The 25,522-nt window shown below is 37.9% G+C and overlaps 1 protein-coding gene across 6 annotated transcripts in view; it reads left to right on the top strand.

Annotated features, from left to right (window-relative positions):
- Nucleotides 1-25,522, top strand: part of FRY (FRY microtubule binding protein) — a 220,208-nt gene that overhangs the window by 161,667 nt on the left and 33,019 nt on the right. For all 6 annotated transcript variants that reach the window (XM_088067734.1, XM_088067729.1, XM_005516302.3 and 3 more), the window contains 13 exons: nt 112-202; nt 2,664-2,746; nt 5,947-6,097; nt 6,657-6,760; nt 10,197-10,382; nt 12,325-12,523; nt 13,024-13,145; nt 13,984-14,171; nt 15,090-15,184; nt 16,862-17,463; nt 19,022-19,119; nt 19,212-19,382; nt 24,668-24,808. In XM_088067734.1, coding sequence (XP_087923860.1) covers nt 112-202; nt 2,664-2,746; nt 5,947-6,097; nt 6,657-6,760; nt 10,197-10,382; nt 12,325-12,523; nt 13,024-13,145; nt 13,984-14,171; nt 15,090-15,184; nt 16,862-17,463; nt 19,022-19,119; nt 19,212-19,382; nt 24,668-24,808 — 2,231 coding nt within the window. The remainder of the gene's footprint in view (nt 1-111; nt 203-2,663; nt 2,747-5,946; nt 6,098-6,656; nt 6,761-10,196; nt 10,383-12,324; nt 12,524-13,023; nt 13,146-13,983; nt 14,172-15,089; nt 15,185-16,861; nt 17,464-19,021; nt 19,120-19,211; nt 19,383-24,667; nt 24,809-25,522) is intronic.

Here is a 25,522-nt window from a genome sequence, read left to right as displayed (position 1 = left end):
GTCACTTTGACTGTAGCTGCTAAAAAAATGCTGTAAGTTATGGGCTTTTATTGCTTTGCAGATGCTGTCTGCTGCGTGTAACAGGTGTTCTTATTCACATCTCATATACAGGAACCACCTCCAGCAGTAACACTGTTGTAGCTGGCCAGGATAGTTTTCCTGACGCAGAGGAGAACAGAGTGGTGAAGGAGACTGATGAAAGGTTTGTGGCTTGGGGTTTCTTCCTCCAAAATGTACGTGTTTTCCTAGGCTGAGGGCAAGATGTTGGACAAAGTTCTGCATTGCACTCTGAGGAACTCTGGTGCTCAGATTGATCCTAAGTAGCATTATCCCAGTATGCATAATATTTTATAAAAAAAGCTATTCTCATGATTCTAGTTCCTGGCTCTTGTTTAATTGTAAAGGAACAACTGTTAAACCTACATTCAATGAATTGTGCTAAGCAGGTTTTGTAGGAACTATCTGCAAAGGTGAAAGAAAAGAATAGCAATGTGCACCAAATAATGATTACTAAAATCTTTACAAAAAATCAGATTTGATCACACAGTTTGATTTCATGGACAATGAATAAAATTTAATTTGTGGATTTAGATCAGTGATTGCAAGGACACCTCCTTTGTCTGGATGAAATGTTTTATAGAGGACAGCTATGGAAAATAACTTGCTTATAAATTATATATTCAGTTTAGACTTCTGCTACTTATGGTCCATACTGGCAAATGACAAATGAATAAATGCAAAGCCTCAGGGCCATCAGATCCTAGAGCACAGACATACAGATGGTTTCTCTCACAGAAATGGTCTTAGTTTTGCAAGAGAACTTTGGACAATTTATAAAAGGATCTGTTAGTTAGTGTATTTACATTAGTCACTGATATCACTTCAGTAGTCCAACCCTCCTTCCCTGAGGTTCAGGGCTTAGAGATACTTATGTGAGCAGAAGTACCTTTCTGTACTTCCAAACTTTTTCATTGCTTGCTCTCTCCATGTTACAAACAAGAGTAGCATTTTGTCAGGTTAGTTATATGTGTCCACTAATTTAAATGTAAGTAAAAAATGGTGCTAAGTTTCAAACTGATAGTAAAACAGATTCAACTCTAGGTAGTTATTTGTCAACATATGCACTAGAACTGTTCTTAAAAGGATAATAAAACCATTTTTTCCTCTGAATTTTTATGATTCCTTACATTAATGTTTATGGCTGCATAGCTTTAAGATAAGCTTTTATTCAGTTGATTTACAGGCGAGTTGAGCAAACATCTCTTACAGTAGTTCAAGTCAGGATTTCTTGTCTTATATAAGTTTTAAATATGACTCTGAAAAGGCTTTTAGGCTTCAGATCTACCAGAGACTTTATGATAAAAATGAAAGGAAAATTATGAAGGTCTGATATTGGTATTCAGGATCCTGCTGAAAGGCACCTCAGAAGAAAATGGAAAATAATTTGCCTGAACTCATTGCTGGCATTTATGTTACCAAAGCCAGCTGTAAGTGCGTCTGCATGTCAAAACCAGTGTGTCAGTCTTAGAATGTCCATTAATATTGACTTCATACGCCAGAACATATGAAATAATGAGGGTCATAGATAGAATACCATGTGTTGGATGGCTCACAATGCTTTTTTGTCAACTGTACAAGGAATTTATTGCATGCTAATGAGACACGCATGCTTTGTAAACAGTGTAGTATGTTTTACTATATTACAAACAGTGTAGTATGTTGATGTATACTGAAATACCCTGCACTAAGATGTGTGAACATTAGTAAGAAACTGAATTGAATTTTGTCTAGAAAATCTTCAGTCTTGTCTTGTTTGATCCATGGTTATTTGTAATTAGTTTCCTAGTTTTGCAGGAATGGTGATGTTTTTAGATCATCACAACTGTGTGAGCTGTCAGTATGGTTCCTCTCATTCCACCTCAGTCCTGATTACCCTGGGAACACAAGGTGGAGGAGGTCAAAAGAGATCACCAGGAAAAGTCACCTTAGCGTGAATCTGTGGCAGATTTGAAGACAGCTGTGAGCAATTTGCTCTGACTTTATATCCCTTAACTTTTCTATTAGGTCTGCTCTGGCATTTGCTGGATTCTTCTCTTGCAGGGTGATCTGCTGTAGTTTTTCCTGCCTGGTACTGGTGCAGGCTCGGCTTTGGACTATCCAGTCAGTCACAGAATCACAAAATATTCTGAGCTGGAAGAGACCCACAAGGATCATGGGATCCAGCTCTGAAGTGAATGGCCCATATGGAGATTGAACCCACAGCCTTGGCATTTTTAGCACTGTGCTTTGAGTGCTTTATCAGTTTGGCAGGATTTTACCCATGTACATGATCTGTGGCAAATAATAGCTATGAATAGTTTATATCTCAGATCATCCTTAGCAGTTTCTTCCTTCAAAAAAATCTAACATTTGCAGCATAACAGTTTTCCTTTGCTAATTTTAAAGGCTTGTGATACAGGAGCACACTGCTAGAACTTCTCAGTAACTGGCTGCAAAAATGTTTTGTGGAAAGAATCAGCATTACATTCATTTGCTGTCTACTCCTATGTGAAAGTGAATGCTTAAGGAAATGCCTTTTTTTATTTTAGGGTAAAAATAAAGACCACATGATTAATGTCAGTCTGTGTTTTTAATGAAGATTTTTTTTTTTCTTGTATTTGAAGGTTCGGTAATGTCATTAGAGCGCATACCCGCCTAGAATCGAGGTACAGTAATAGCTCTGGAGGATCTTACGATGATGACAAAAGTAAGTTATATTCAGTTTGAAGAAATGGTGTTTTGGTTGGAGAGGAAAACATTCTAATGACCCAGGGAGCCTCTCTGTTTAAAGTTCTGTATAAACAGGAATGTAGCATCACCAGCAGGGAGTGTCCTTATTTTCCCTCCATACCTCATTTAATTAATTTATTTTTTTTAATCTGGGTTCAGCCTGTTTGAAGGCCAGAGAACTTCACAGAAAGCAGCAGCAGCAGCAGAGAATCCTCCAGAGAGTAAGGCCTTTCATACATGGCAAGGCAAAAGACTTCTAAGAGCATTAGAGCAAGTATTTTGAGTTGTGCCATTTGGCAATATATCCCTCCAGATCAAGTGCTGTTATATGAGCATGAAAAGAGGCTCGGAGTTTTCAAATATGAGATCTTATCTCCTCATTAGCTGTTATCTGCTCTCTGCAACCAGTTTCTGGCTGCACTGTGCAAATGTGTGTTAGAGGGGAGATGAGGCTCCTGAGCATTCTTCTTGTTCTTTATGTTCTTTATTTAATATTTCTACTAAATTGGCTGTAAATGGTCACTGGTTCTCAGCAGAGATTCCAAAGAAAACCAGTTAATTATTGAACAGTAGTGGAAAACTGGGGAGTTGGATGATTTGACTTAATTTCTGGAGTGCATTCAATTTACGGTTTTTGGCTAGGCCCTAACCAAATGTAAAAAAGGCAAGATCTTGTTATTGACTTTCATCACTGGCTTATTAAAGCCAGGTCAAGTACTATATTGGCCATAATATCTTAGTTTGGTATTACAGACACCATTTTGGAACAGTATTTTGACATAAAAAGTAAAGATTTTCTGTATTTTTTAATCCAAGTAATTTTTGGCAATACTCTTCTGCAAAATATGCAAAGACTGTAAAATACAATACAATAGGATAATTTAATGTACACCAACAACTACTATTCATAATTATGAAGCACAGTATCGACAAAATATTGTGTATATACAAACTCCAGAGTTTAAATGCATAAGAAGGTGTGCAACATCTCAAACTCAGTGGGATTTAGTACACTTGTCTTGGATTTTTTTATAGCTTTCTAGTGCTGCAGCTACTTAAAATGCTTCACCAGATGTTAATTGAAGCACTGGTGCTAATCTGATCTGCATGAACAATCTTTCAAGACAGAGCAGCATTTATCTTATCAGAACAGCCTTCACAAATACCTGGTTTTGACAAGAGCTTAGAGTGATAAAAGGTTAAAAAATAGTGAAATTTTCTTTGCTCTTTTGGAATGTCTCCTCCATCCAGTGCCCGAATGTTCTTTCCTGCCTGTACCTGCAAGATTTGTAGTACCGTGAATATTTATGCAAAGTGTCCTTCTCACAGGGTTCCTTCAGCAAATATATGAATACCTAGAAGGAAAATAAAATATATTTTACTTAGCTACTTACATTTATATAGACTTCTAAAGCAAAAGGAATTTTTATACCTCTTGCCATTCTACAAGAAACATAATGCAACTTCCATTAAGAAAGCGCAACTTACTCACTTAGACAGGCAGCCCAGGCTGCAAAGGATTTGGTGCTATGGCTTCCCTCCTCTCTCCAGCCTACTTTAACATTCATGTATTGCTGAGGATATAAATAGGGAACACAGCTCTGCAGCACACAAACCCTTTTGTTCAGGCAAGGTTTGTATATTTATCTTCAAAGTGCTGCTTTTTTTTTTTTTTTTTTTTCTCAGTCTGCACATAAACCTGTGAAAATAGAAGTGAGATCTAGGTCTTGGTGTGAACTTCATGAAGCACTTTTCTGTGAAACACTTAAATTGGTAGAAATAAGTAGCTCCTGTGCAGTACTTTTTCTTGAAAAACATCTGGCAAACATTATCTGGTTAATTCTTAGAAGAAGAGTATGTGAAAATGCCATACTTTGATACATTATTAAGTCATTTTATTCTTTTTTATCTGTAACTAGTCAATCATCCTCCAGAGAATCTAAGTAGATATCTAAACCACAAAGATATAAAGTGTTCTTTTAAAGACCAGCACTTAAGAATGGGAGTTACAAAGTTGGCATTTTAGAAATAATTGGAGAAGCAGCTACAGCATTTAAAGTCTCCTGAAGATCTGGAAATCTGAAGATGTTTTTCTAAAAGAAGTGATGCACATTAGAAAAATCCAGCTCTGATACTTTTGTAGGCATCAGAACAGCTTTGTTTCCCGTGGGAAAGCTGACAAGCATCAGATACATGCTGCTTAAAAAAAAAAAAAGAAAAGGAAAATGCTGAGAGTTTCAAGCTTACCTAATATACAAAAGCATAACAAAACAAAACAAACAAGAAAACAAACAAATGAAAACACAAAAAAGAAGGAACAGAACAAAAAATAACAGTCACTAAAAATTCATAAAGGGTAATGTTTGAATGTATGTCAAAACAGATCTAGAAAGGATATTTTCCATGGCAGGGTATCACAGACTGTCAGACCTCAGAAATAAAAACTGAACAGTGAGAAAATCGAGAGGAATGAGAGGGAACAAAATACAGGAGAGATGAACGAAATTGTGCAGCTGAGACAAGACAGAAAGTGGTGGAAATAACTTATTTGACCCACATCATTCCAGATAAACAGGTGGAAGAAGAAACCCAAACACTCATTAACAAAGCAGCTGTCACACTAAAACAAAATTAAATACAACTTTGAGAAATTCAAGATATAATTCATCCCTGTTGAAAGAAAATTACCCTGAAGATGTTTTTTGCATTCCTTATGCCTCCTTGCCAATTCAGGACATTTAACTTCTGCCTTTGTAGCATCGCTCTGCAGGGCACTGGTGAGGAGTTGCAAGAATGTGTCACTGGTACTCGCTCCTTGCAGCAGATGGCTTCTGACAGCAGCTTTGTTGGCTGAACTTTTCCCTCATTTTCAAGAGAAAGTCTGTTGCTTGGTGCTTTGTGATTTGGATCCAAAGCTACTAAGTGACAGCAGGGATTCAGCTGCCGCTCCTACCATTCAGTGCTGCCTGCCTGGAATCTCTTTAATTTCCAGCAGCATGAAAGAGGGATTAAAAATGCATCACTTGTTATTGAACACAGGAATTTGCAAACCTCATGGCATCACATTGCTCCAAACAGCTGAACTCATATGTTAGCATAAAATCTATTCTAATATTTCGCAAAAATAGGTAACCAGACTTGAGTTTTATGCACTTTTTTGAATGCTTTTCCATGCAGATGATCCTGTTTCTCCATATACAAGTTGGCTATTGAATATTGTTGAAACCAAACAGCCACATCCCTTGCCCATGCCGTACAATGGAGGATGTTGGGCACCACTTGTGGACTATCTCCCAGAAACCATCACACCCCGAGGACCCCTTCATAGGTGAGCAGTTTCTCATTCTGACATTTCAGACAGTGAGATGCTTCCTCTTAGTAGCTGACCAACACCAATCCAACTGTCTCACCACTCAGAACATCTGAAAATCATGCATTCGATTTCTGCTGATTTCCAGTGCAAAAATCAACATGCAGTGAAAGCTCGCTATTCTACCAGATTTCTACCAGAAAGCGTATTTACAATATAGGACATCACTGATAAGAATAGGACTGATGAAGCAACTGAAACAGAAAAGGAAAATTTCTTTTTCCCAGGCCTCTGTGCCTGTTATTCATAGCACTTTGATCTTTTATTCTAACTAGGCCATGCATATTCTGAAAATCCTCTTTTATATAATTTGTATTGGCAATAATAGGGTTTTTTTCAGTAATGGATACTTGTTGGCTTGATACTGTAACTAAAGTGCTTCAGCATTAATTGTATTGAGAAGAAATGCTACAAATCTGAAAGCATATAGATTGTGTATTTCTTCAGAAATAGGCATCCTGTTTGTGCTTTCCCGTTTCCAAGAGATTTGAAACTGATGCTGTGATTTAACTTCCAGGTGCAATATTGCTGTTATCTTCATGACTGAGATGGTAGTGGATCACAGTGTGAGAGAAGATTGGGCTCTTCACCTCCCTTTATTGCTACATGCTCTCTTTTTAGGTAAGACCAACAGAACAAGAAAGAAAGTATAAATGTACTCCCTCCTTTTACTTTCATTTTTCTGAAGATATAGAACTGTGTTTCTTACATGTTTTGTGATTTCCTCCCTCCACCCTAAAAGAAAAAGCCCAAGGCAGTCACAGTCTGTAATTGGTCTCAAAAGTTTGAAGTTTTTGGGTATTTTGGCCAACCTCACCCAAATTTGAGAGATATGTGGAAATTTGAAGATGAATGACTTCCTAAAATATCTCTATAAAAATGTGTGGCATGGCACCTGCAAGAAAAGGAGGTGCGATTCATGCCTTTGGTTAGTGATGACAGTCTACACATACCTTGGACATGAACCACACACACCTGTGCTGTCTCTTGCCTTTGTAAAAACAGTCTGTAAGAGAGTCAGGATAACTGTACTGCAGAGGTAGTGGGGTTAGGACACAGACCACTGGAAAGAAAAGCTTCATTAATTTCACTACTGATGGAATACTTCATCATCAGTGTGTTCCCTTACGTAGCTGAGCACTGAGGCAGTGCTTTGTCCCCACTACTGTGTCTGCTCCTGAGTGTAGCACAGTTCATCTGGAGGCTGTTACCTTCCTTTTCCTGCCATTCAATGTTACGAAAAGTGAGTGGCCTAAATTTTTAGCATACAAGGGTATTTAGCATTATAAAGCCATTCCTCAACTTCGTGGCTGATAAATAATAGTGTTCACAAATAAACACAGACAGATGTGAAATAAATTTCTTATAGCTGAGATCACAGTTCACTTTTTCTTCAGTCACCATAGTTACCACTAAGTATTCACAGTCAGTCTGGGAAGAATCTGTTGATCAGCAGGCAAAAAGAGATTAAATCGGGATGTTACAGCACAGTGGTAAAATGCACAGAGGTATATGTTGAAGAAGATGCTTGATCTCCTTTACTGCTACTCTCTTACCAACTGTTCTGCTTAAAATTTTTTGATTAAATAGGGTTTTGTATATCAGTACGATGATTTCACAAACTTGTAATGAAACGCAGGACTAACAAACCAGGACTGTGTTGGATGGGACTCCCAGAGTCTGTTTTGATATGACATTTCACATATATTTGCTTCAAATTTAAACTTATTTTGTGGCTGCCCATAACAACTTTCTCATTCTTTTGTCTGTTTCTGTGAACTTCATAAGTGTAAGAGGGAGGTGAAAGAGAACTGGTTAATTTTATGGATCAAATCAATAATCCTTAACTGATCAAACAACGTCTTTGCTATGATCTGTAGCAAGTGTGAGAAAACTGTTGCTTACACTTAGAAATTGTCACAAGAATAAAGGAAGAACTTAAGAAGGAGTTGTACAGAGCAGTGTGATTACTTTAGTTAAGATGGCTTTAAGGAGCTGTCAGGGAGTCATGCGAATAAACATATGCAGAAACACGTTATGATACTAGTAATCCACTAGAAAAATATCTTTAGTTATTTGTTTATGCAACAAATTTCAAAATAACAATTTTTTAATAAGGAATAAATAGAAATTTACTAACACAATTGAGACAATCCCTTGGCTAAAAACTCACAATTATGAAATGTGAAATTAAAATTAAATATAACTGGTAATGCAATGTAACTGGTTTAGTGGTAACTAAAGTGAGATTGGAGCTTTCAGGCTTCAAGGTCAGTTTCTCTAGAGTTGTTATATCTCCTGTGGAAAATTTTTCTATTCTGTAGTAGAGCTCTTGTGATGTTGTAAGGAAGTTATGCCAGTTATAATGGAAGTTATACCATTAGCCAAAGGTATGTATGTAATTAAAAATTAAGTGTTGCTGTCTTGTTGGAATGTAAGCAGGCAGACGCATCTGACTGAAAAGAAGACTAGAAGGTAGTATGCTGGCTAGATGGAGAGCTGGTATCCTTTGATTTATTGGAAGGAGTGAGAAGATATTAAAATGAAAGAATTTTGCAATGTCTGTTTGTTTAAAAGGCTATTGAATGGTTTGTAGTACTGTTGGTGAAGCAGGCAGGCAGGCTGCTGGTTTGAACTTGCCTATCTCTGGTGCATGGAAATCACTTTTCTTTAAAATCTCTTTTGCAACCAGTGTGAAATTAGTTGAACAGCTAGACTCCTTTCCCATGGAAATGTGTCCATGTCACAGAAGCTTACCCTCCTTGGAACTCTTACAGGTTAAAGAAAGGACCAGCACTGGACAAGCACAAAGACTGAACTGTCCTTTTCACTTCCTAGTTAGCAATAGCAATTCCTGGGCCAATACTTTCATACAGCCTTGGGGTTTAATAGGACTTCAGCTACAACTGTTGCCAATACAGAATTTGTTTTCAACTAAAAGACCTTTTCATATCTTTTCAGATATATGTTACAACAAGGTGGGATGGGTGCATTATCTCCTGGCAGGTGGAAGTAGAATGGAGAAAGGTGAATAGGAGCAGAAACCTTAAGAAGCTGAAATAGGGATGGGCAGGATGGCCACAGTTCTTTTGGAGGAGGCTACTGGGAGATAAGACCAAGGGTCACAGGACCTCCAAAGAATTGCCCTTAGGAACCAAAGGCACTGTGTTCAGGCTATGGCAGTATGGGCAGCTTCATTATTGCCGGGCAAACAAGAACCAGCATGACTAGAGTATATTAGAAAACACCTGACTTGAAAGATCTGGTGGCTGCTGCCACACAGAGTAATGAAGTATTCCTCTTTATTGAAGAGGAATATATCCTGAGAAGAGAGCAGTTGAAGAAGAAAAAAGTTAACTTTTCAAGCACTGAAACTAGTCTTAAACAGAAGCATGTATGTTTAAGTATACAGCAAGGTACTGAAAGGGAATCCAAATTAAAACAGAACGCAGAAATATCTGTTTCCTTCGTATTTGTAATTTGTGAACTATTCTGGCTGTTTTAAATCTGGCAGACAGCAGTAATGAAAACCATATCAGTCTTTCTCTGCTAGACTTTCAGTTTGAGTTCTGCATCCTGAGGTAGGGACTAATTTCTCATGCTGCTCACTAGTAGTTGAAGTTCTTTTTTGAGCGATTTGTCTGTCAGTTCCTTTTTTAATAAATCAGTACCTGCCTCTTACAGTTTGTACTCACTCTAAAACTGATGTCTGTGCTAGAAAGCCAGATACTGTGGTAAGCAAGGTAATGACAACCACCATCAAGAATACCTAATTTTTAAAGGTTTTCTGGACCTGTCAAATTAACTGCAGTGAGACAGAATGCATAAAGCTGTTTTGCCACTCATTCTTTGTACCTCCTGTGTGGGACCTCAGTCTGGAACCTGAATATACACATATATTTAAGTAACAGCACTGGTAACTATGTCTGGAAATACTACATCTTTTGTTTATTTGCACTGTTGTCATGAACTGCCTTGGATTTTTTGCTATTTCTGGAATGTGATCTTGTTTATTATTGCTTCATATTCAGAGATTGCTGTAACCTTTTCTTTTTAGGTCTTGACCATTACCGCCCGGAGGTCTTTGAACACAGTAAAAAGTTACTGCTTCACCTTTTGATTGCGTTATCTTGCAATAACAACTATCAAGCCATTGCATCTGTGCTTCTTCAGACCAGAGAGATGAATGAGACCAAGACTCTGACAGTACAACCAGCATACTTACCTGAATATCTTTACACAGGTAATGAAGCAAAAGAACACTGTATCATACTGTCAGGTTTTGATAAATCAAAGTAATAAAGTGCCAAATATGAACAGATTCCATTAATACTAATCCACACAAACCACCCTAGGGATGCATACAATTTATTATTAGACAACTTTTCATGATAGTGAGAAAGTTATCTAATGTAAGGCAAAATTTGAAATGTAGTATTTTAAAATTAATAGGGTTAATAACTTCCTGATTCCCCCCTCAGGGATCCAGAGCTACTTAAATGAGGGCAATCATTCCTCGACCTTAAAAGAAATGAATAAATAATTCTGGGACAGAAAGAGCAGCAAGAATGTGCAGCTCAGATTTTCCATTATAAAATTAAGTTTCACATGATACACACCCTCCTTTATATCACTGATACATTGCATTGCTGTCCTGAAATCTGTTTCTACATTAGGAGTCTTACTTCAGACTTCTGCTGAGGTCAGTGTTCCATTACTTTTAGCTATTTACCTGTTTTTAAGGAGTTGGTTGGAACCAATTTGTGGAAAGCTGCTAGTTAGATTTACTGTTGTCATATAATATTACTAAAAGCAAGTGTACTGTTCTGTTTTGAAGGCATCACAAAATCAATATAGAGTTGTGGATGAAGGATTAGTTGTGGGGAAGAGGGCGAGGAATTTTACCATATAGTAAAAAATGAAAAGTAAAGATTCTCAAATCAGTGGCATTTCCACGGTTCTTTAGGAAGTAATAAGTGATTTGGCTTTATAAAAAATATTACATGATAACTTATTCTTTTTTTCTGAGACACAATAAAATTATTTTAAAGTAATGAGCAGAAGGGATAGATGTTTTAGATTGATGAATTATTTTGGCCAAAGAAATTACATTCTGAATAACTTCTGTGAAAAATTATCTCACGTGAGTTTCCTGTGCTGAGCTGGGTGGATTTCTTTCCCAGTGCACATCTATGAACTATTAAATACAAAATAAAATTCTTACATTAAAATTATATTGCTGCTTTTCTGCCAAATGAAAAACTGTTTTCATCCTTGCGTCTAAAAAATGTAATTGGTACCCTGAGTCTGGCCCTCTGGAGTTCAAGAAGTTATCAAGACTTGATATTTTGGACTAGCTTTTGAGAAGCTAATATAGAGTGAGAGTGTGGGTGAGCAGCTATAGCAAAGAATCCTAACTGAAAATGCTGCAGCATTATGAGGTTTATTCCTCATAATGTCAGGCAACTAAGTTAGGAGTCTTCTGATTTGCAATGGATTTTTTCCTGCTCCCATTTTTCTCACAAGGCCATTTTTTTCTGTTGTAGATACAGCCTAAACATGACTAGAAGTCCAACCTTAAGAAAACGGGTCTGGGTTTCTAATCTTAGCTCTGACACTGTGGCAAACTTTTGATCTAGCAGAACTCTTACTCAGGTGTTTCATCCTAGTGCTGAAAATATTTTGTATGGCTAGTCCAGTGGGTACAGTTACTAGAGATGTTGAACAGAAGCCTTAAATATTTATGTCTTGATTTCCATTACATTTGTAAAATTAGGACAGCATAATAATTCTAAAAATTCCACCTTGCAGTTTTGTTCCATATAAGACTAGCCCAGAGAAGTGAACTTGCCAGTTTCTAAATTCACTTTAAAAAAGTCCTACTTCTGAACGTAAAATGCCCTAGAATATTTGTTTTCCAAGTACTGTTGTCCTTGTGCAGTAAAAAAAGAAATCTTGACTTGGATTGTTTTCATTTTATTCTGGATTCTACACATTTAGAAACAAAGTACCATTTTCACTCCCATCAGTATTTGAGGGTTGTTGTGTTCTGCGGGTTTTCCCCATTTTTCCCAGTGGAAGGTTTCTGCCACTGACTCTGCAAAGAGCTGCTTGGCAGACGCTTTCATCTGCAAAGCTGGCCCAACAGTGCATTCCGTCTTTATCTCCTCCCTTTTGGCTGGCAGGTGGCTTCGACTTTCTGCGGGAATACCAGTCATCTCCAGTGCCAGACTCCGGCTTGAGCTCCAGCTCCACCTCCTCCAGTATCAGTCTGGGAGGCAGCAGTGGAAATCTCCCACAGATTACACAAGAAGTTGAGGACATGGACACTGCTGCTGAATCAGATGAGAAAGCAAACAAATTAATTGAGTTTCTGACAACCAGGTAATGCAGATAAGCAGAAGATATGTTTGTACTTGAAGTACGTACTTTCACTAAGCAACTTTAAAAAAAGAAAAACAGAAAAAAACCTTGCCTGACAGACATAAAGTGTTTAATTGACTGATAGTTTTATGTTCAGAGATTAATTAGTAGAAGAAGCCAGTTTCATTAATATAAAATAAGATATAAAGTGTACAGTGCATAGTGAAAAGCCATAGTGAAACTAATATTAACTACCAGCTACAGCCAGTAGATTCTAGGCACAATGTTAAATTGAAAAACAGGTGTTTGTTTATGCTGCTGTCTACACAGCATGGCTTATATTTTAAAATACAGCATAGGAATATTTATTTACTTTTATTTAAAATTCTGTTTGATTGCATGTTTACCAGGTCATGGCCCTGTAAATATCTGAGTATGTGTACAGATTATATATGTTAACTGAATATATTTATTTCAGATAACTCAAAGAAATTTTGCACTTTGTTATGTATTTCTTTAAGGGCATTTGGTCCCCTTTGGTGCCATGAAGACATCACTCCCAAAAATCAGAACACCAAGAGTGCTGAACAGCTCACTAATTTTCTGCGCCATGTTGTATCTGTATTTAAAGATTCCAAATCAGGTAGTAAATACTTTCTTTCATAACTAAAAAAAATACTCCCTCACAGAATTCCCACACTTAATGTTTATCCTGTGACTTAGTAGATCTGCTTATGCAGAAGCACAGTAAATGTATCTTAACAAGGATGTATAACATATGAAAGAATTGCTTTAAAAAGTTATGTTAGCTTAAACTGTGGCTAAATGTTGAATTGAATATTTCTTCAGAGCTGTTGATAGAAAGCCTTTTGATTGATTCTGCCAGATAAAATCTCCTCTGTGTCCTGTTAGTAAAATACATAACAGCTACTAAGTAAATACACTTTGTTAAATTTCTTTGGGCAATAAAAGTCTAGTTTTCATTTATTATCGTTTTTAGAACATAGGGAATGTGCTGATTGCGTTTTGAAAACCAGCACAGTCACTAATTAAATAATTTCCAAGATCAAAGCAGAATGCAGCACCAGTATTTATATTAAAGATCTTATCCAATGCCTTCTGAAGCTAATAGAAAGACTACTAATTCAATTTAGCTTCAGGTTTGGGAATTTTCAGAAGTTACTGTTGCTGCCAGCAAGAACGGTGGATGGCTTGAAAGTTTGTCCAGAAACTGTAAAAAAAAATAAATCAGATTATCAATTTCGTGCTCAGAATTTTGTTTTGCAGTTAATTCAGTTAATTTTCTTGAATTCTGTGCAAAATAAATGTCAAATTCTCCAAAGCTCCATTTCTCAGTGTTTGAAGCATGTGCTGATGAGCATATCCTCCTCACAGAGTATGTTCAGCCTGTTTATGACCCACAGCAAAGTCTGTAATAAAAAAGGGGAAAAAAGAACCTGACATCCTACTCTTTTGCTTAGGTTTTCATTTGGAGCAGCATCTGAGTGAAGTTGCTTTACAAACAGCTCTTTCAAGCTCTTCCAGACATTACGCTGGTCGCTCTTTTCAGATATTCAGGGCCCTAAAGCAGCCCCTTTCTGCACACGCCTTGTCTGACCTCCTGTCAAGATTGGTGGAAGTTATTGGAGAGCATGGAGATGAGATTCAGGTATGCATGTGTAAATAATGCTTCTTAGAACTGTTGTTTAAACCATTTCAACAAGGTGTTCTGGAGTCATGTGATGAAGAGTAGAATGTGGCCTTAGAACAGGTTACTTCTGAGTTTGCTGAATTCGTATGTACCTTATCTAGGCCTTTGTCAGGCTGTTACAATCTTACATAGCTCTAAAGAGAACAAACTAGTGAATTTTGGTAATTGTCACTCAGAATTAAATCTTTGTGATGACCATTTTTTCCTTTTCATCTCCATTAATTTGGGCTTAAGGAATCCATCATCTGTCTGGTGATGTAATCTCACAGCATGAAGAAGACACCATCTCATTCTTCAAATGTTAACATGTTTAGGAGTAAAGAAATCTGCACCATTCCTAATAATACAAAGCTTACACTGACTTAATTTGATACAGACCTTTCACAGCACAATGACATTCACTCTGCTTAGCTAAACAGACTGAAATTTTACAATCAGAGACTATTTATTGCAAGATTAAAGATTTAATAAAGAGTAATACTGGCTCTCAGTAAGAAATAGACTTGACATCACCTCCATATTTTACTTAGGTAATGAAACTGCCACAAGATGACAGTAATACTCTGTCACAACTGCTTGTGTAGAATTTAAATCAGTGACCTGCAAGTCAGAGGTTCAGCATGTCATTACCAATCCCTTGATGAGATATGTGCCCTTCTTGCATACCTTCATAGATCATTCAGAGGCAGAAAATAAAACAGACTTGCAGTGACATTTTAACGTTCAGGGCAGTGGCTTTGATGGGGATGTTAGGGGGTTTTTTCTGGAGAAATTATAGGTTTTCAGTTGGTGCCTGTTCCTTTTATGAACTGAGGATTTTTAATGTTACTTTTGTTGAATGTCTTCACTAAAATTCTTAACCTTCTGCCTTGATAGGGGTATGTAATGGAGGCACTACTTACTTTGGAAGCTGCAGTGGATAATCTCTCTGACTGTTTGAAGAACAGTGATCTTTTGACAGTGTTATCACGGTAAGAATCTGTTCTCCTAACTGTATTTTTTTCAATGTTTCATGACATTAAGTGTGCAATTTTGCAGTCTTAACAGCAAAAAATAACTTTGATAAGACAGAGCTCATTTGTAACCATCCAAGAACCAGACTGTGAGCATATTTCAGCCAAATTTTGCCATAGTTGAAATAATGTTGATAGAACTAATAAAACTTTACAATATGTTGTAAATTCTACCTTGCTCCCACTTGACTATAACTTACTTTAACATCCTTTAAAAATATTGTATTTTTTGCACCTTTGTGCATAAACCTGAAAATGTATCTGGGAAGGAACGTGGGTTTTGTAGTACTGGTTTCATACAGCATGTCATTCTCAGGTGAAGTATTCCCCAGGAATAAATCATCATGGTTTGTTCTCAATAAAACTAGGGAGTATTTTGTCCTTTGTAGACATGGATTTTGCTCGATGTGTTGGCCATCTTTATGAAACTCTTGTCCTAAAGGAGACCTTTGTACATGGAGGGAAGTCACAGGCTCCTTCTGTAACATGGCTGTTGATAGTACTGAGACATGAATGTCTATCTGACTTCTAATAGTAACAACAGAATAAGTAATTATTTTTTTTAAATATCCGTAAGTTGCTGTGCTTTACCTGCAGCACAAAAATACCAGGTCTGTCATTTCTGACATTAGCAGGCAGGGTGCTGTGCCATGGCAGAACCCAAGGAGTACCTTGGGAAAGAGCAGATCAGGGTAAATACACTTCTACTTTCTAAACTAAGAGCTGCTTATCTTTCTTTAGTGCACATTTCAGCAAAGAGAAAGATGGAACAAAGAGGAATGCAATATACTTTGCCCTGACACTTGATTCTAGAATAAGATTATTTTCAAGTACTACAGACAGTAGAGACTCATAGTGTATGAGGTAGGAATGGGATCAGAGTCAGAAATTAGCTGTTCTCCAGAACAAGCTTCCCTTGTGTTCAACACATCATATTCCTCTGTGCAGATAATTGATAGGTATAGTCTGGATCATTGCATGGTAGTCCATGAGGTGGCATTAGTCACTGAAATTGAACCACCTACACTTTCTGCAAACCATCTTGAAGAGATCTTAGGATACAGGCAGGATAGGATGCAATAACACCAAATTTTTGGAAGGACTTGTATTGGCAAGAGCCTGGGCAACCACATGACAGGTTTCTTGAGGATAATGGGGTGTATTTGTGGTTCTGCTTAAGATATGCTGTTTTTTCTGCCCACAGTTCTCACATTACCCAGCAAGCAATTGTGCATTTGCCTGCCAGCTGTGCCAAGTTCAGGGCTTGCTCCATTGATGAGGACATTTTAAAGACCAAAGTTGTTTTCAGTTCTGCTACTGTCCCATTCGGAATTGCCAAAAGTCACTTCACAGCTCTGTATTTCTTATCCCCATGTCATTCTTGCCTATGTAGACTGTAGGCTGTCCTGCTCTGGTTTGGTGCAGTGCCGTGTGACTCTCATCTCTGTCAGGTCTGTTGGCCTGAATCTGTCTTCTGGAAAAAAGAAGGCAGGCTGCAATAGATGGTTTGATGTTCTACTTCTCCCATTTTAATATTTATTTACAGTCTGATAAATACTTAGCTTGCATCTAATATGTACCCTCTCAAACTGTGCATTCACACAATGTAATGGATGTTATAAATCTTGGTTTCAGTTCATCTTCACCAGATTTAACATCGAACACCAAACTGACCGCAAACCGGAAGAGCACAGGGCAGCTGAATATGAATCCTGCAAGCGGCAACACAGCCACTGCTGAGCGAAGTAGACACCAGAGGAGCTTCTCTGTACCCAAGAAGTTTGGAGATGTGGACAAGTCCTCGGACCCACCACGCAGTGCCACACTAGACAGAATTCAAGCATGCACCCAGCAAGGCCTGTCCTCTAAAACAAGAAGTTCATCCTCTCTAAAGGACAGTCTCACCGATCCATCCCATATTAACAATCCAACCAACCTACTGGCCACCATCTTCTGGGTTGCTGTGGCTTTGATGGAATCAGATTTTGAGTTTGAATACCTAATGGCACTGCGGTTGCTGAATAAACTTCTGGCTCACTTGCCGCTAGATAAAGCTGAAAACCGGGAGAAGTTAGAGAAGCTGCAAGGGCAGCTGAAATGGGCAGACTTCTCAGGACTTCAGCAGCTACTCCTGAAAGGGTTCACTTCCCTTACTACCACTGACCTAACACTCCAGCTCTTTAGTTTGCTGACACCAGTGTCTCGAATATCCATGGTGGATTCCTCTCAAGCTATAGGTAAAACCATTATACTTCCATGTCTTTCAGTTTCTGTTGCATTGACATTTGGTGACAGACATTATTCAGCTATCTGAACAAAACCAAAAATAGCAGTTTTTCTTTCACTTTGAATATAGCATGATGTACTTTTGCTTTGAGCTGGGTGAGCTTTTTTTGAAATTTCATAGAAGTAATGACCTGTCTCTAGAAAGTGAATCCATTGCACAATAAGGTTTTGAAGGATAGAAATAATGTATTATTTAGCATTTAATTTCTAGGGCTTTAGTAAGCATTCTGATTGGTGACACAAGTAAACATGTAAGGAGATACTGCCAAAATTTATATTACCTACTTTGGTCAGTTTTTCTGTTCAGTTGTTTTCAGACTATGTCAGACTGCTTGATTTTAAATTAGTGTTTCATGGTATTTTATTTTATATTCTAAAAATATAAATATCAAAAACTCTTGTACATGCTAGGTAAACTACAATAGCACAATGGTGAGTGAGGAGAGAGGCCTGGGTTATAAGGAAATAGGATAGCATTTTGAATGAGGTTGTGGCCACTTCTTAATTATATTTCTTGAAGACAGTTTCTGCATTGTTCCAGATTTTTACTCCTCTCTTTTGGTCAGAAACACAGATACTAAGACAAATGTCCAGTCTTTATAACTAAGACATAATAAGCCTAGACACAGAGTAAAGGGATGAATGCCATGAACAGCCTGCCCATGTCTAAGCACCTGTGTGGTGCCTGTGTTCCAGGCTTTGGTTGGGCAATTCACACATTGAATTGCTGCGACAGTACCATCTGGAGGTATCTTCCCTTTTCCCTGAATACAGAGGAAGAGTAAGGAAACTATGATCCTAATTTCAGCAACTTGTTTAATTGTGTAGAATGAGAGGGAATGAATGGTTAGAAAATTATTTTCATAGAACAAACTCCTTCTTTTCAAAAAGCAGATTGTGTCCAAATACAATTAGTTGATTTCTGAGCTCCCACCTGAGCTAGAGAAGCTTTTGTTATAACTCTCTGTTCCAGCTGCTGCAGGTATTTCATCAACTACCTTGAGCTATGAGTTGGTGCAGAAGAGCTGAATCCCGTTCCAGACGGCACTTAAGCTAATTATAGCGCCTGGAACTCAGTGCATTATTACCTTGAATAGTATAAAACAATGGAAGCTGTGCCTGGCAGCTGACCAGAACAGTTGTTTATTAATCAATACTTGCTGAATTTCTTTTTATGTTTTAGCAGCTGGAGTGAAAATGCAACTGGTTAAGACTGTCAATAAACCAGTTAAGTGGAAAGATAAAAATTATCTCTTGACGGGAATGTGCAGTAGTGTTTGCAGAAATAGGCTCATGCTTTACAAAAATATTGCTGCCTAAATGACATACTGGATTTTCAAATTAAGGCCCCTTTCACACAAATGTGGCATAACCAACTTGACAGGATCTGTGTGAGTTTATGGCTAATGTAATATTGAAACCGTGACCTCCCAAGAAACACCAGTTTAAAGATCACTGTGGCTCTTGCTGTCCAGAATATATGCTTAGTTCTGTATTTTCTTGTTCTAGGATTTCCACTGAATGTTTTGTGTCTCCTGCCCCATTTAATTCAGCATTTCGACAGCCCAAACCAGTTTTGTAAAGATATAGCCGAAAGGATTGCTCAGGTATCAAAATAATTTGCTGTTTTGTACATCCTCAGACCCTGTAAATGCAGTTGTCTTGTTCTTGATATGTTTTCATGTTTATATTTAATTAGGTTTGTTTGGAGGAGAAGAATCCCAAGCTATCAAATCTTGCACATGTCATGACCCTTTATAAAACGCACAGCTATACAAGGGACTGTGCCACCTGGGTAAATGTGGTTTGCCGCTACCTTCATGAAGCATTTGCTGATATTACTTTGAGTATGGTTACATATCTGGCTGAGGTAAGTTTTCAAAAACCTTTTACTCTTCTAACTCTTCTGTTGCCCAACAGCCCAAACAGATGAAGTGTGCCAGCAAATTACTGGGAGCTCTGCATCTGTTATTTATAATTAAAAATTAAAAGCAGAAATTGGCAGAAAAAAAACAGAATTACTTTAAAAAATCAATACTAAACACTAAAACAAAAGCTGATACATCTTAAAACAGATTCCTTCATCAGCCAGTTGGATTTTCCACTTTCACAAGTGAGAGGAAACTGGACATTTATTTAGATCCCATTGAGGAAAATCAGAAGACTAACTCCACAATGGGTTTTCCAGCTTAATATAAAAATATATAAAAAATATCATCTGCTATATAAGGATCTGATTCTTGATACAAATTTGTATGCATTCCTCTAAAACTGAATGGTATCATCTTGCTGCAAAGGTTTTCCTGTGCCCATTGTTTTCTCCTAACATTTTTCACACGTGGAGTGTTGTGCTGATGCAGTGTTGTTATGGGGGGTCCAAGGTTCGCTTCTGCTCTTTAGCATAAGGCTGCTTGATATTCTGCCTCCAGTTGTCAGATCACTTTCAGGACAACATTTTCCTACAGGGTTTTCAGATTTATCCCTTCCCTGCTGAGTTGCCTTCAGTCTCCCCTCTCATCCAGGGAGAAGACAGTTTTGTATTCACAGAATCACAGAACCATTTTTAGGCTGGAAAAGACCTTTGAGATGATGCATCAAGTCCAACCCCAAATCTAACACTGCCAAGTCCACCGCTAAACCATTTCCCTCTCTGCCACGTTTACACGTCTTTTAAGTATCTCCAGGGATGGTGAGTCCACCTTTTTCCTGGGCAACCTGTTCCAATGCTGGACAACTGTTTTCATGAAGGAATTTTTATGAACAGTCAATCTAAACCTTCCCTGGCCTGGCTTGAGACTGTTTCCTCTTTTACTATCAATTGGTACTCTGGAGAAGGGGTTGACACCCACCTCTTTACATAAATTAACTAGCGTTTGCCAAAGGATCTATAAAAAACCCTCAGGCATCTCTGACTCTGGCGATTCACAAATTTTCAAGAGCCTGAAAATCCAGGTGCTGCTCCCATGCTCACTTAAGGCTTCAGAACAAACAAGGCCCTGCTATGTCAGGCTGCAGTTCCTCACCTTGCTTGCACATGGAGGCTCTGAGTAAGCAATTGCATATGATCTTAAGTGATGGTGAACTGTAGGAACCTTAAACAGGACCTTGAGGTTTTTCAGTCTCTTTTCAAATCCAAATACTCTGGAGAGCTATTAGCTCTTCAGATGAAGAGCTCTTCATGACATTGAACCCTCCAGAGTCAAGTGTCTTCTTCACAGTGGAAGCTTGTATTCCTAATAAAAAAATGCTATTAAAACTTTATTTGTAATAAAGAAATGCTATAAAAATGTAAGTGATTAAATTCTTTCTCATTTGCTTTCCCAGCCTTAGGAAAGCAGTTGCCCCTCTGTTTTCTCTTCAGTGCTCTCTGTACAGTCCCTAGTGCTGCACCACCTCCACAAAGGCCATTGCTTGTGATCCTGCTCCCCTTGAAAGGGGTTGAGACGTGCATGTGGAGACTCTTTCCTGCACTGTTCCCCCTTGCTGTAGATTGGCACCACCTACTGTACCAACAGCAAGCCAGGCAGGTTTTTTACTGTAATAAAGACACATTCCTCACATAGCCCCACCAGCAGCAGGATGACAGAGTCGTAAGCACTGACTTCCTTTCTCTGTGTTTACATTGAGTACAGCTCTGTTGAGTCATGTCTGGAGAATATTTATATGGGCATAGAGTAGCTGCCAGTCTGGTGGTGTAGCAAGACAAGAAACCGTCTTATTCAGCCTGCTGTGGCCTTGAATTTATTTATTTATTTTCCAGCTTTCAGAATGTTTCCTCTTTTCTTCTTAATTAATCCCCAGGCCAGGATAAACAATATGCCCCTGTTTCCTATAAACCAGCTGTGGGATACACTATCAATTGGTAAAGCCAAATAGGTCAACAGCCCCACTGGGCAACCTGCACTTCAGTGTTAAAGCCATACACAGCCTCGAGCTTTAACAATCCTGGTTCAGTCCCCAACTCTTGGGGCAGAGGGAAATCATGAGACAGGCAGTGCTTAAGAATAACAAAGGAAATTGTATTGCAACAGTGACCCTTCCAAACACAGGTGTAGTTTCAGAAGGAGATGCTGTACCACAAGTTAAGACTATGAAAACAAATGCTCTCAGTGCAAGGCAGAAGTTTCAATTACTGCCATAGAGGTAAAATTTTGTATTTCATCTATTCGATGGCAGGTCATTGCTTGTCATCAAGGGGTGTGATTCTAGCACAAAATAAAACTTTTGAGCTCTGTTATTATCCAAATCTTACAGTGAAAAGTAGTGCTCCTTACTTAGTTTTACATATATTCCATTCATGAAAAATTATAATTTCATCTAGAAAACTACTGGGACATCTCCATCTACAGATGAGGACAAATCACTATTCAGTAGTGCAGTAGAACTCTCAGCCTCCACAACCAAAATCAGATCAGTATACAAACATATTACTGAAAGCTTACTTTGGTTTTATGCTAGATTTTTGCAGATTTTTAAAATTTAAACTTTAAACATGAAAGCACACTCATTCTGGGAGCATATCTGAGCATATCTGGTGATTCATTAAGTCCAGGGTCATGCTCCAATTTAAGTTTTAATGCTATTAATAGAGAAGAAAGGACAAGAATCCCTAGTGCACAGTAATATGTTTATGGTAGATTTTTCCACCTCCTCCTTGTTAGATGGAGGATTGTTTGTGATAAAAATACAAGCATTTATAACCTGTTCAAAGAATCAGTAGAAACTAAACCATCTGTATTGTAAAGGGAAGCATGCCCTAGATAAGGCATTAATCTGAGTAATGGCTTGTCTATCAGACATGGCTTTTGAAATGCCCTCTTTATTTCTCAAAGCATGTGTTTGACTGCATGGTTATGCCTCAGAGCTAAGTATCTCTTCACACCCACTGCCAGACTGGGAGGGGCAGGGGAGCTGTCTCCTGCAGTAGCAGCCCAGGCAGCACTTGAAAGAGAAGGCTGCTCTCTTCTCCACTTATTCTGGGTTAGCTGTTGCTTCAGGAGGGGGACAAATGTTGCTAATGCAATGTAGATTCCTGAGCCCAGGTAAAATAGTTACCACACAGAACAAGTGAGGAATCCACAATTCTTCAAAACAGATCATATGTACAAAAGTAAAAACAAAAAAAAAATGTTGAGAACAGTTTTATTTCTTTTTACAAATACAGTGGAAACTCTTTGTCCTGGAATTCTCTTATCCAAATGATGTGTTACTACAACTCCATCTCGCTGCTATTTTTGTTACTTCTGGCAGCAATAGGATTCATTCTATTCTATTCTATTCATGCATGTAAGGCATGTTAAGGTTGCTATTCTTTTTTTTAAACAGAAATACTCTTTCTTATTGCAAATTCATTATGTATTTAAGGACACACTTGGGCTACGAACCACCACATATCTGAGCAAGTTAAAACTGACACAGTCACCAAATATGTCAGGTTTAAGGGCCAAGAGCTGTTTCAGTCAACAAATTATTTTGACAACAAATTTATACCAACTGTAATGGAAATTACAAACTTTCAGAGATAAGGTTCCTATAACAGTTTTCTAAACAGCAGTTTCTAAACAACAGAGACAAAATTCCCATTATTTCTCAAGAATTCCTTTTCCTATCCCAATTATCTGATGCAATAGTCTCTGTCAGAGAACAAAAAATTTTCTTTCTGTCATCCAGATAGTTTCTTCTAATCCTTCACTGAAATGATATACTGGCTGATGTTCTGTATCACACAAACTGGAAACAAGGAATCAAACACATATTTGGAAACCACATATTTGGAAAGAAGGAATCAAATTTTCCATTGCAAGATCCTTACAGAAGGCAAAAAAAACCTTGGTAAACCTATTTTGAGGAAGAATTGCTAAGCACATTTTCTCTCTCGGTAAAGATGTCTGAGGGACTGAAGATGTCTAAGGGCTGGAGCAGATTGTCATGTAGTACTTCTAATTTAAAAATTCTTCCTGTCTATTTGTAGAGGAATAGATAAGTATAATGAGTTCCCATTATTGTGCTGTTAATAGAATTTGCTTGCTTTGTTTTATGAATCACTAATTGCTACTCACTTTTGCTGATGAAAGAAATCAGAAGATATTTAGTAGGATAAAATAGGTTCCATTTGCGCTGGCATGAAACATTCTCATGCAATGAAAGGAGAAACCTTATCCTTCTACATCTGTAGAAGGATATCTAAAAATTTACTAAAGTCCACTTGGATAAAAATTGAAATTTTTCTTTGATGGAAGGCAGGAGGCAGCTCACAGTTTTTATAAGCAATTTTTTTTCTAGAATCCAGTAACTCTAATAGCCAGTGTCAGAACTTTTTTGTCAGCCTGAATTGGGAGGATGGTGTCTAGTATTGAGGCTCTGATAACCTCCAGCGAAAACATTTGATTGCCTCTGAAATTTTTGGAGTGGGACAGCTTCTATCACCAATAAAAGGAGGTGCTGCCTGCCAGGAAATTTTCAGCTGATTTATTTCACACGCATACAAACAAACCATGGCTGTCCATATGACTCTGGAATTACTGCCACGCATATGTATGAGCACAGTTGCATTTCCAAGGTTCATTGTGGTATTTCAGGATCTATACTCAGGTGTCTGAAAATTCCAGAATTTAGATCAAGCCTTTCTTTGTATTACTCTCTCCAGTAAGAGGGCCCAGGGATTCCACCCCCTCCTAAACAGAAAATGTTTCTTTGGCACTTACAGCCAGTGAGCACTGGCAGTGAAATATATTTGATAAATATTTATTGATGTCTGAATAGTAGTAGTTTTGTTTCTTCAGCAAGTTTTCTTTCTTCTCACTGACTTCCAGCAAATTTAGACAGAAAAAGATCCTCCCTTGTTTTTACTGGATGTGCTTACCCAATTACAGTGTAAATTTTACCTACCAGTTTACTCAACTGCTGAATGTGTTTTCTGGATAAGTTAGGGCAGGCATATATAAAATAAAGCAGGCTGGCATTTGGCTCCCAACTTAAGCTCTTTTTTACTTCATGCCTGTATCATCGTCAGTTGTGAAATTATTGTAAAATAGCCTTGCAAAATCAGTGAGTGAAGAAAGATGAAGAGTACAAATTGCTGTTTGTGAAGCCAGTAGCTTTTTATTTAAGAAGAAATATGTCAAAATTTTGTTATATTCACTTTTCTTTTAACAGCTTCTAGAAAAGGGCCTTCCTAGTATGCAACAGTCCCTCTTACAGATGATCTACAGTCTTCTTAGTTATATGGACCTGTCAGCTATTCCTGTGAAGCAGTTTAACATGGAAGTGCTAAAAACCATTGAAAAATACGTACAGGTAAATACCACATCATTTTTATATTAATATAGGAACTTAGCAGCATTTACTATTGTAAGTTGCTGTTCTATGTAAGAATTTAAGACCAGATTAGCAGGGAGGGCTGCAAGTGTGTAGTGTGGTACAAAGTTTTTAAACATCCTGATGTCTGTGCATCCCCAGAGAAGATGCCTGGCAGTGTGTTCACTGTGGGGGAAGGCTGGGCTTCAGCCTTGGATCACCTCGGAGCAACCCTAATACCACTCAGAGCCTGGGTGACCATTCTTTAATTATTAGCACAAGGGAGGTGTGGCGTAAGCACTTCTCTTCAGAGACCTCTGTACCTAATTCTTGACAAGTGAAAAATACATGGGAGTATTAGGAATTCACAGAGGTAAAAACCTGTGTCAAGTTACCTTTTTTATTAAGTGGGGATTCTTCTATGGCCCTTATATTTATTCATATTGATTAAGACATTCAGGTAGGAGATTTTAAATCCTCTGCCAAGCTGACTTTGTCCACAGGTCTCCCAGCTTGTGGGCCAGTTCCCTAACAGTGACACCTTAGGGAAGTCTTGGTCTCTGATGTTGAAATTATTCTCCGGTTACACACTCTGTCACTGGCCAAGAGAGGCAAAGAACACAGATATTCCAATTCTACATTTTAATTATGTGGTAAAAAATATGACTGTAAAATGTAAATAGTCTTGAATGTGTGTGAATATCGCTTTCTGTT

The sequence above is a fragment of the Pseudopodoces humilis genome, chromosome 2 (assembly GCF_049639895.1).
Source record: "Pseudopodoces humilis isolate 2021_Gansu_Grassland_sample_001 chromosome 2, ASM4963989v1, whole genome shotgun sequence".
Lineage (NCBI taxonomy): Eukaryota > Metazoa > Chordata > Aves > Passeriformes > Paridae > Pseudopodoces > Pseudopodoces humilis.
Note: the sequence above shows the minus strand (reverse complement) of the source record. Positions and strands in the feature narration are given on the sequence as shown.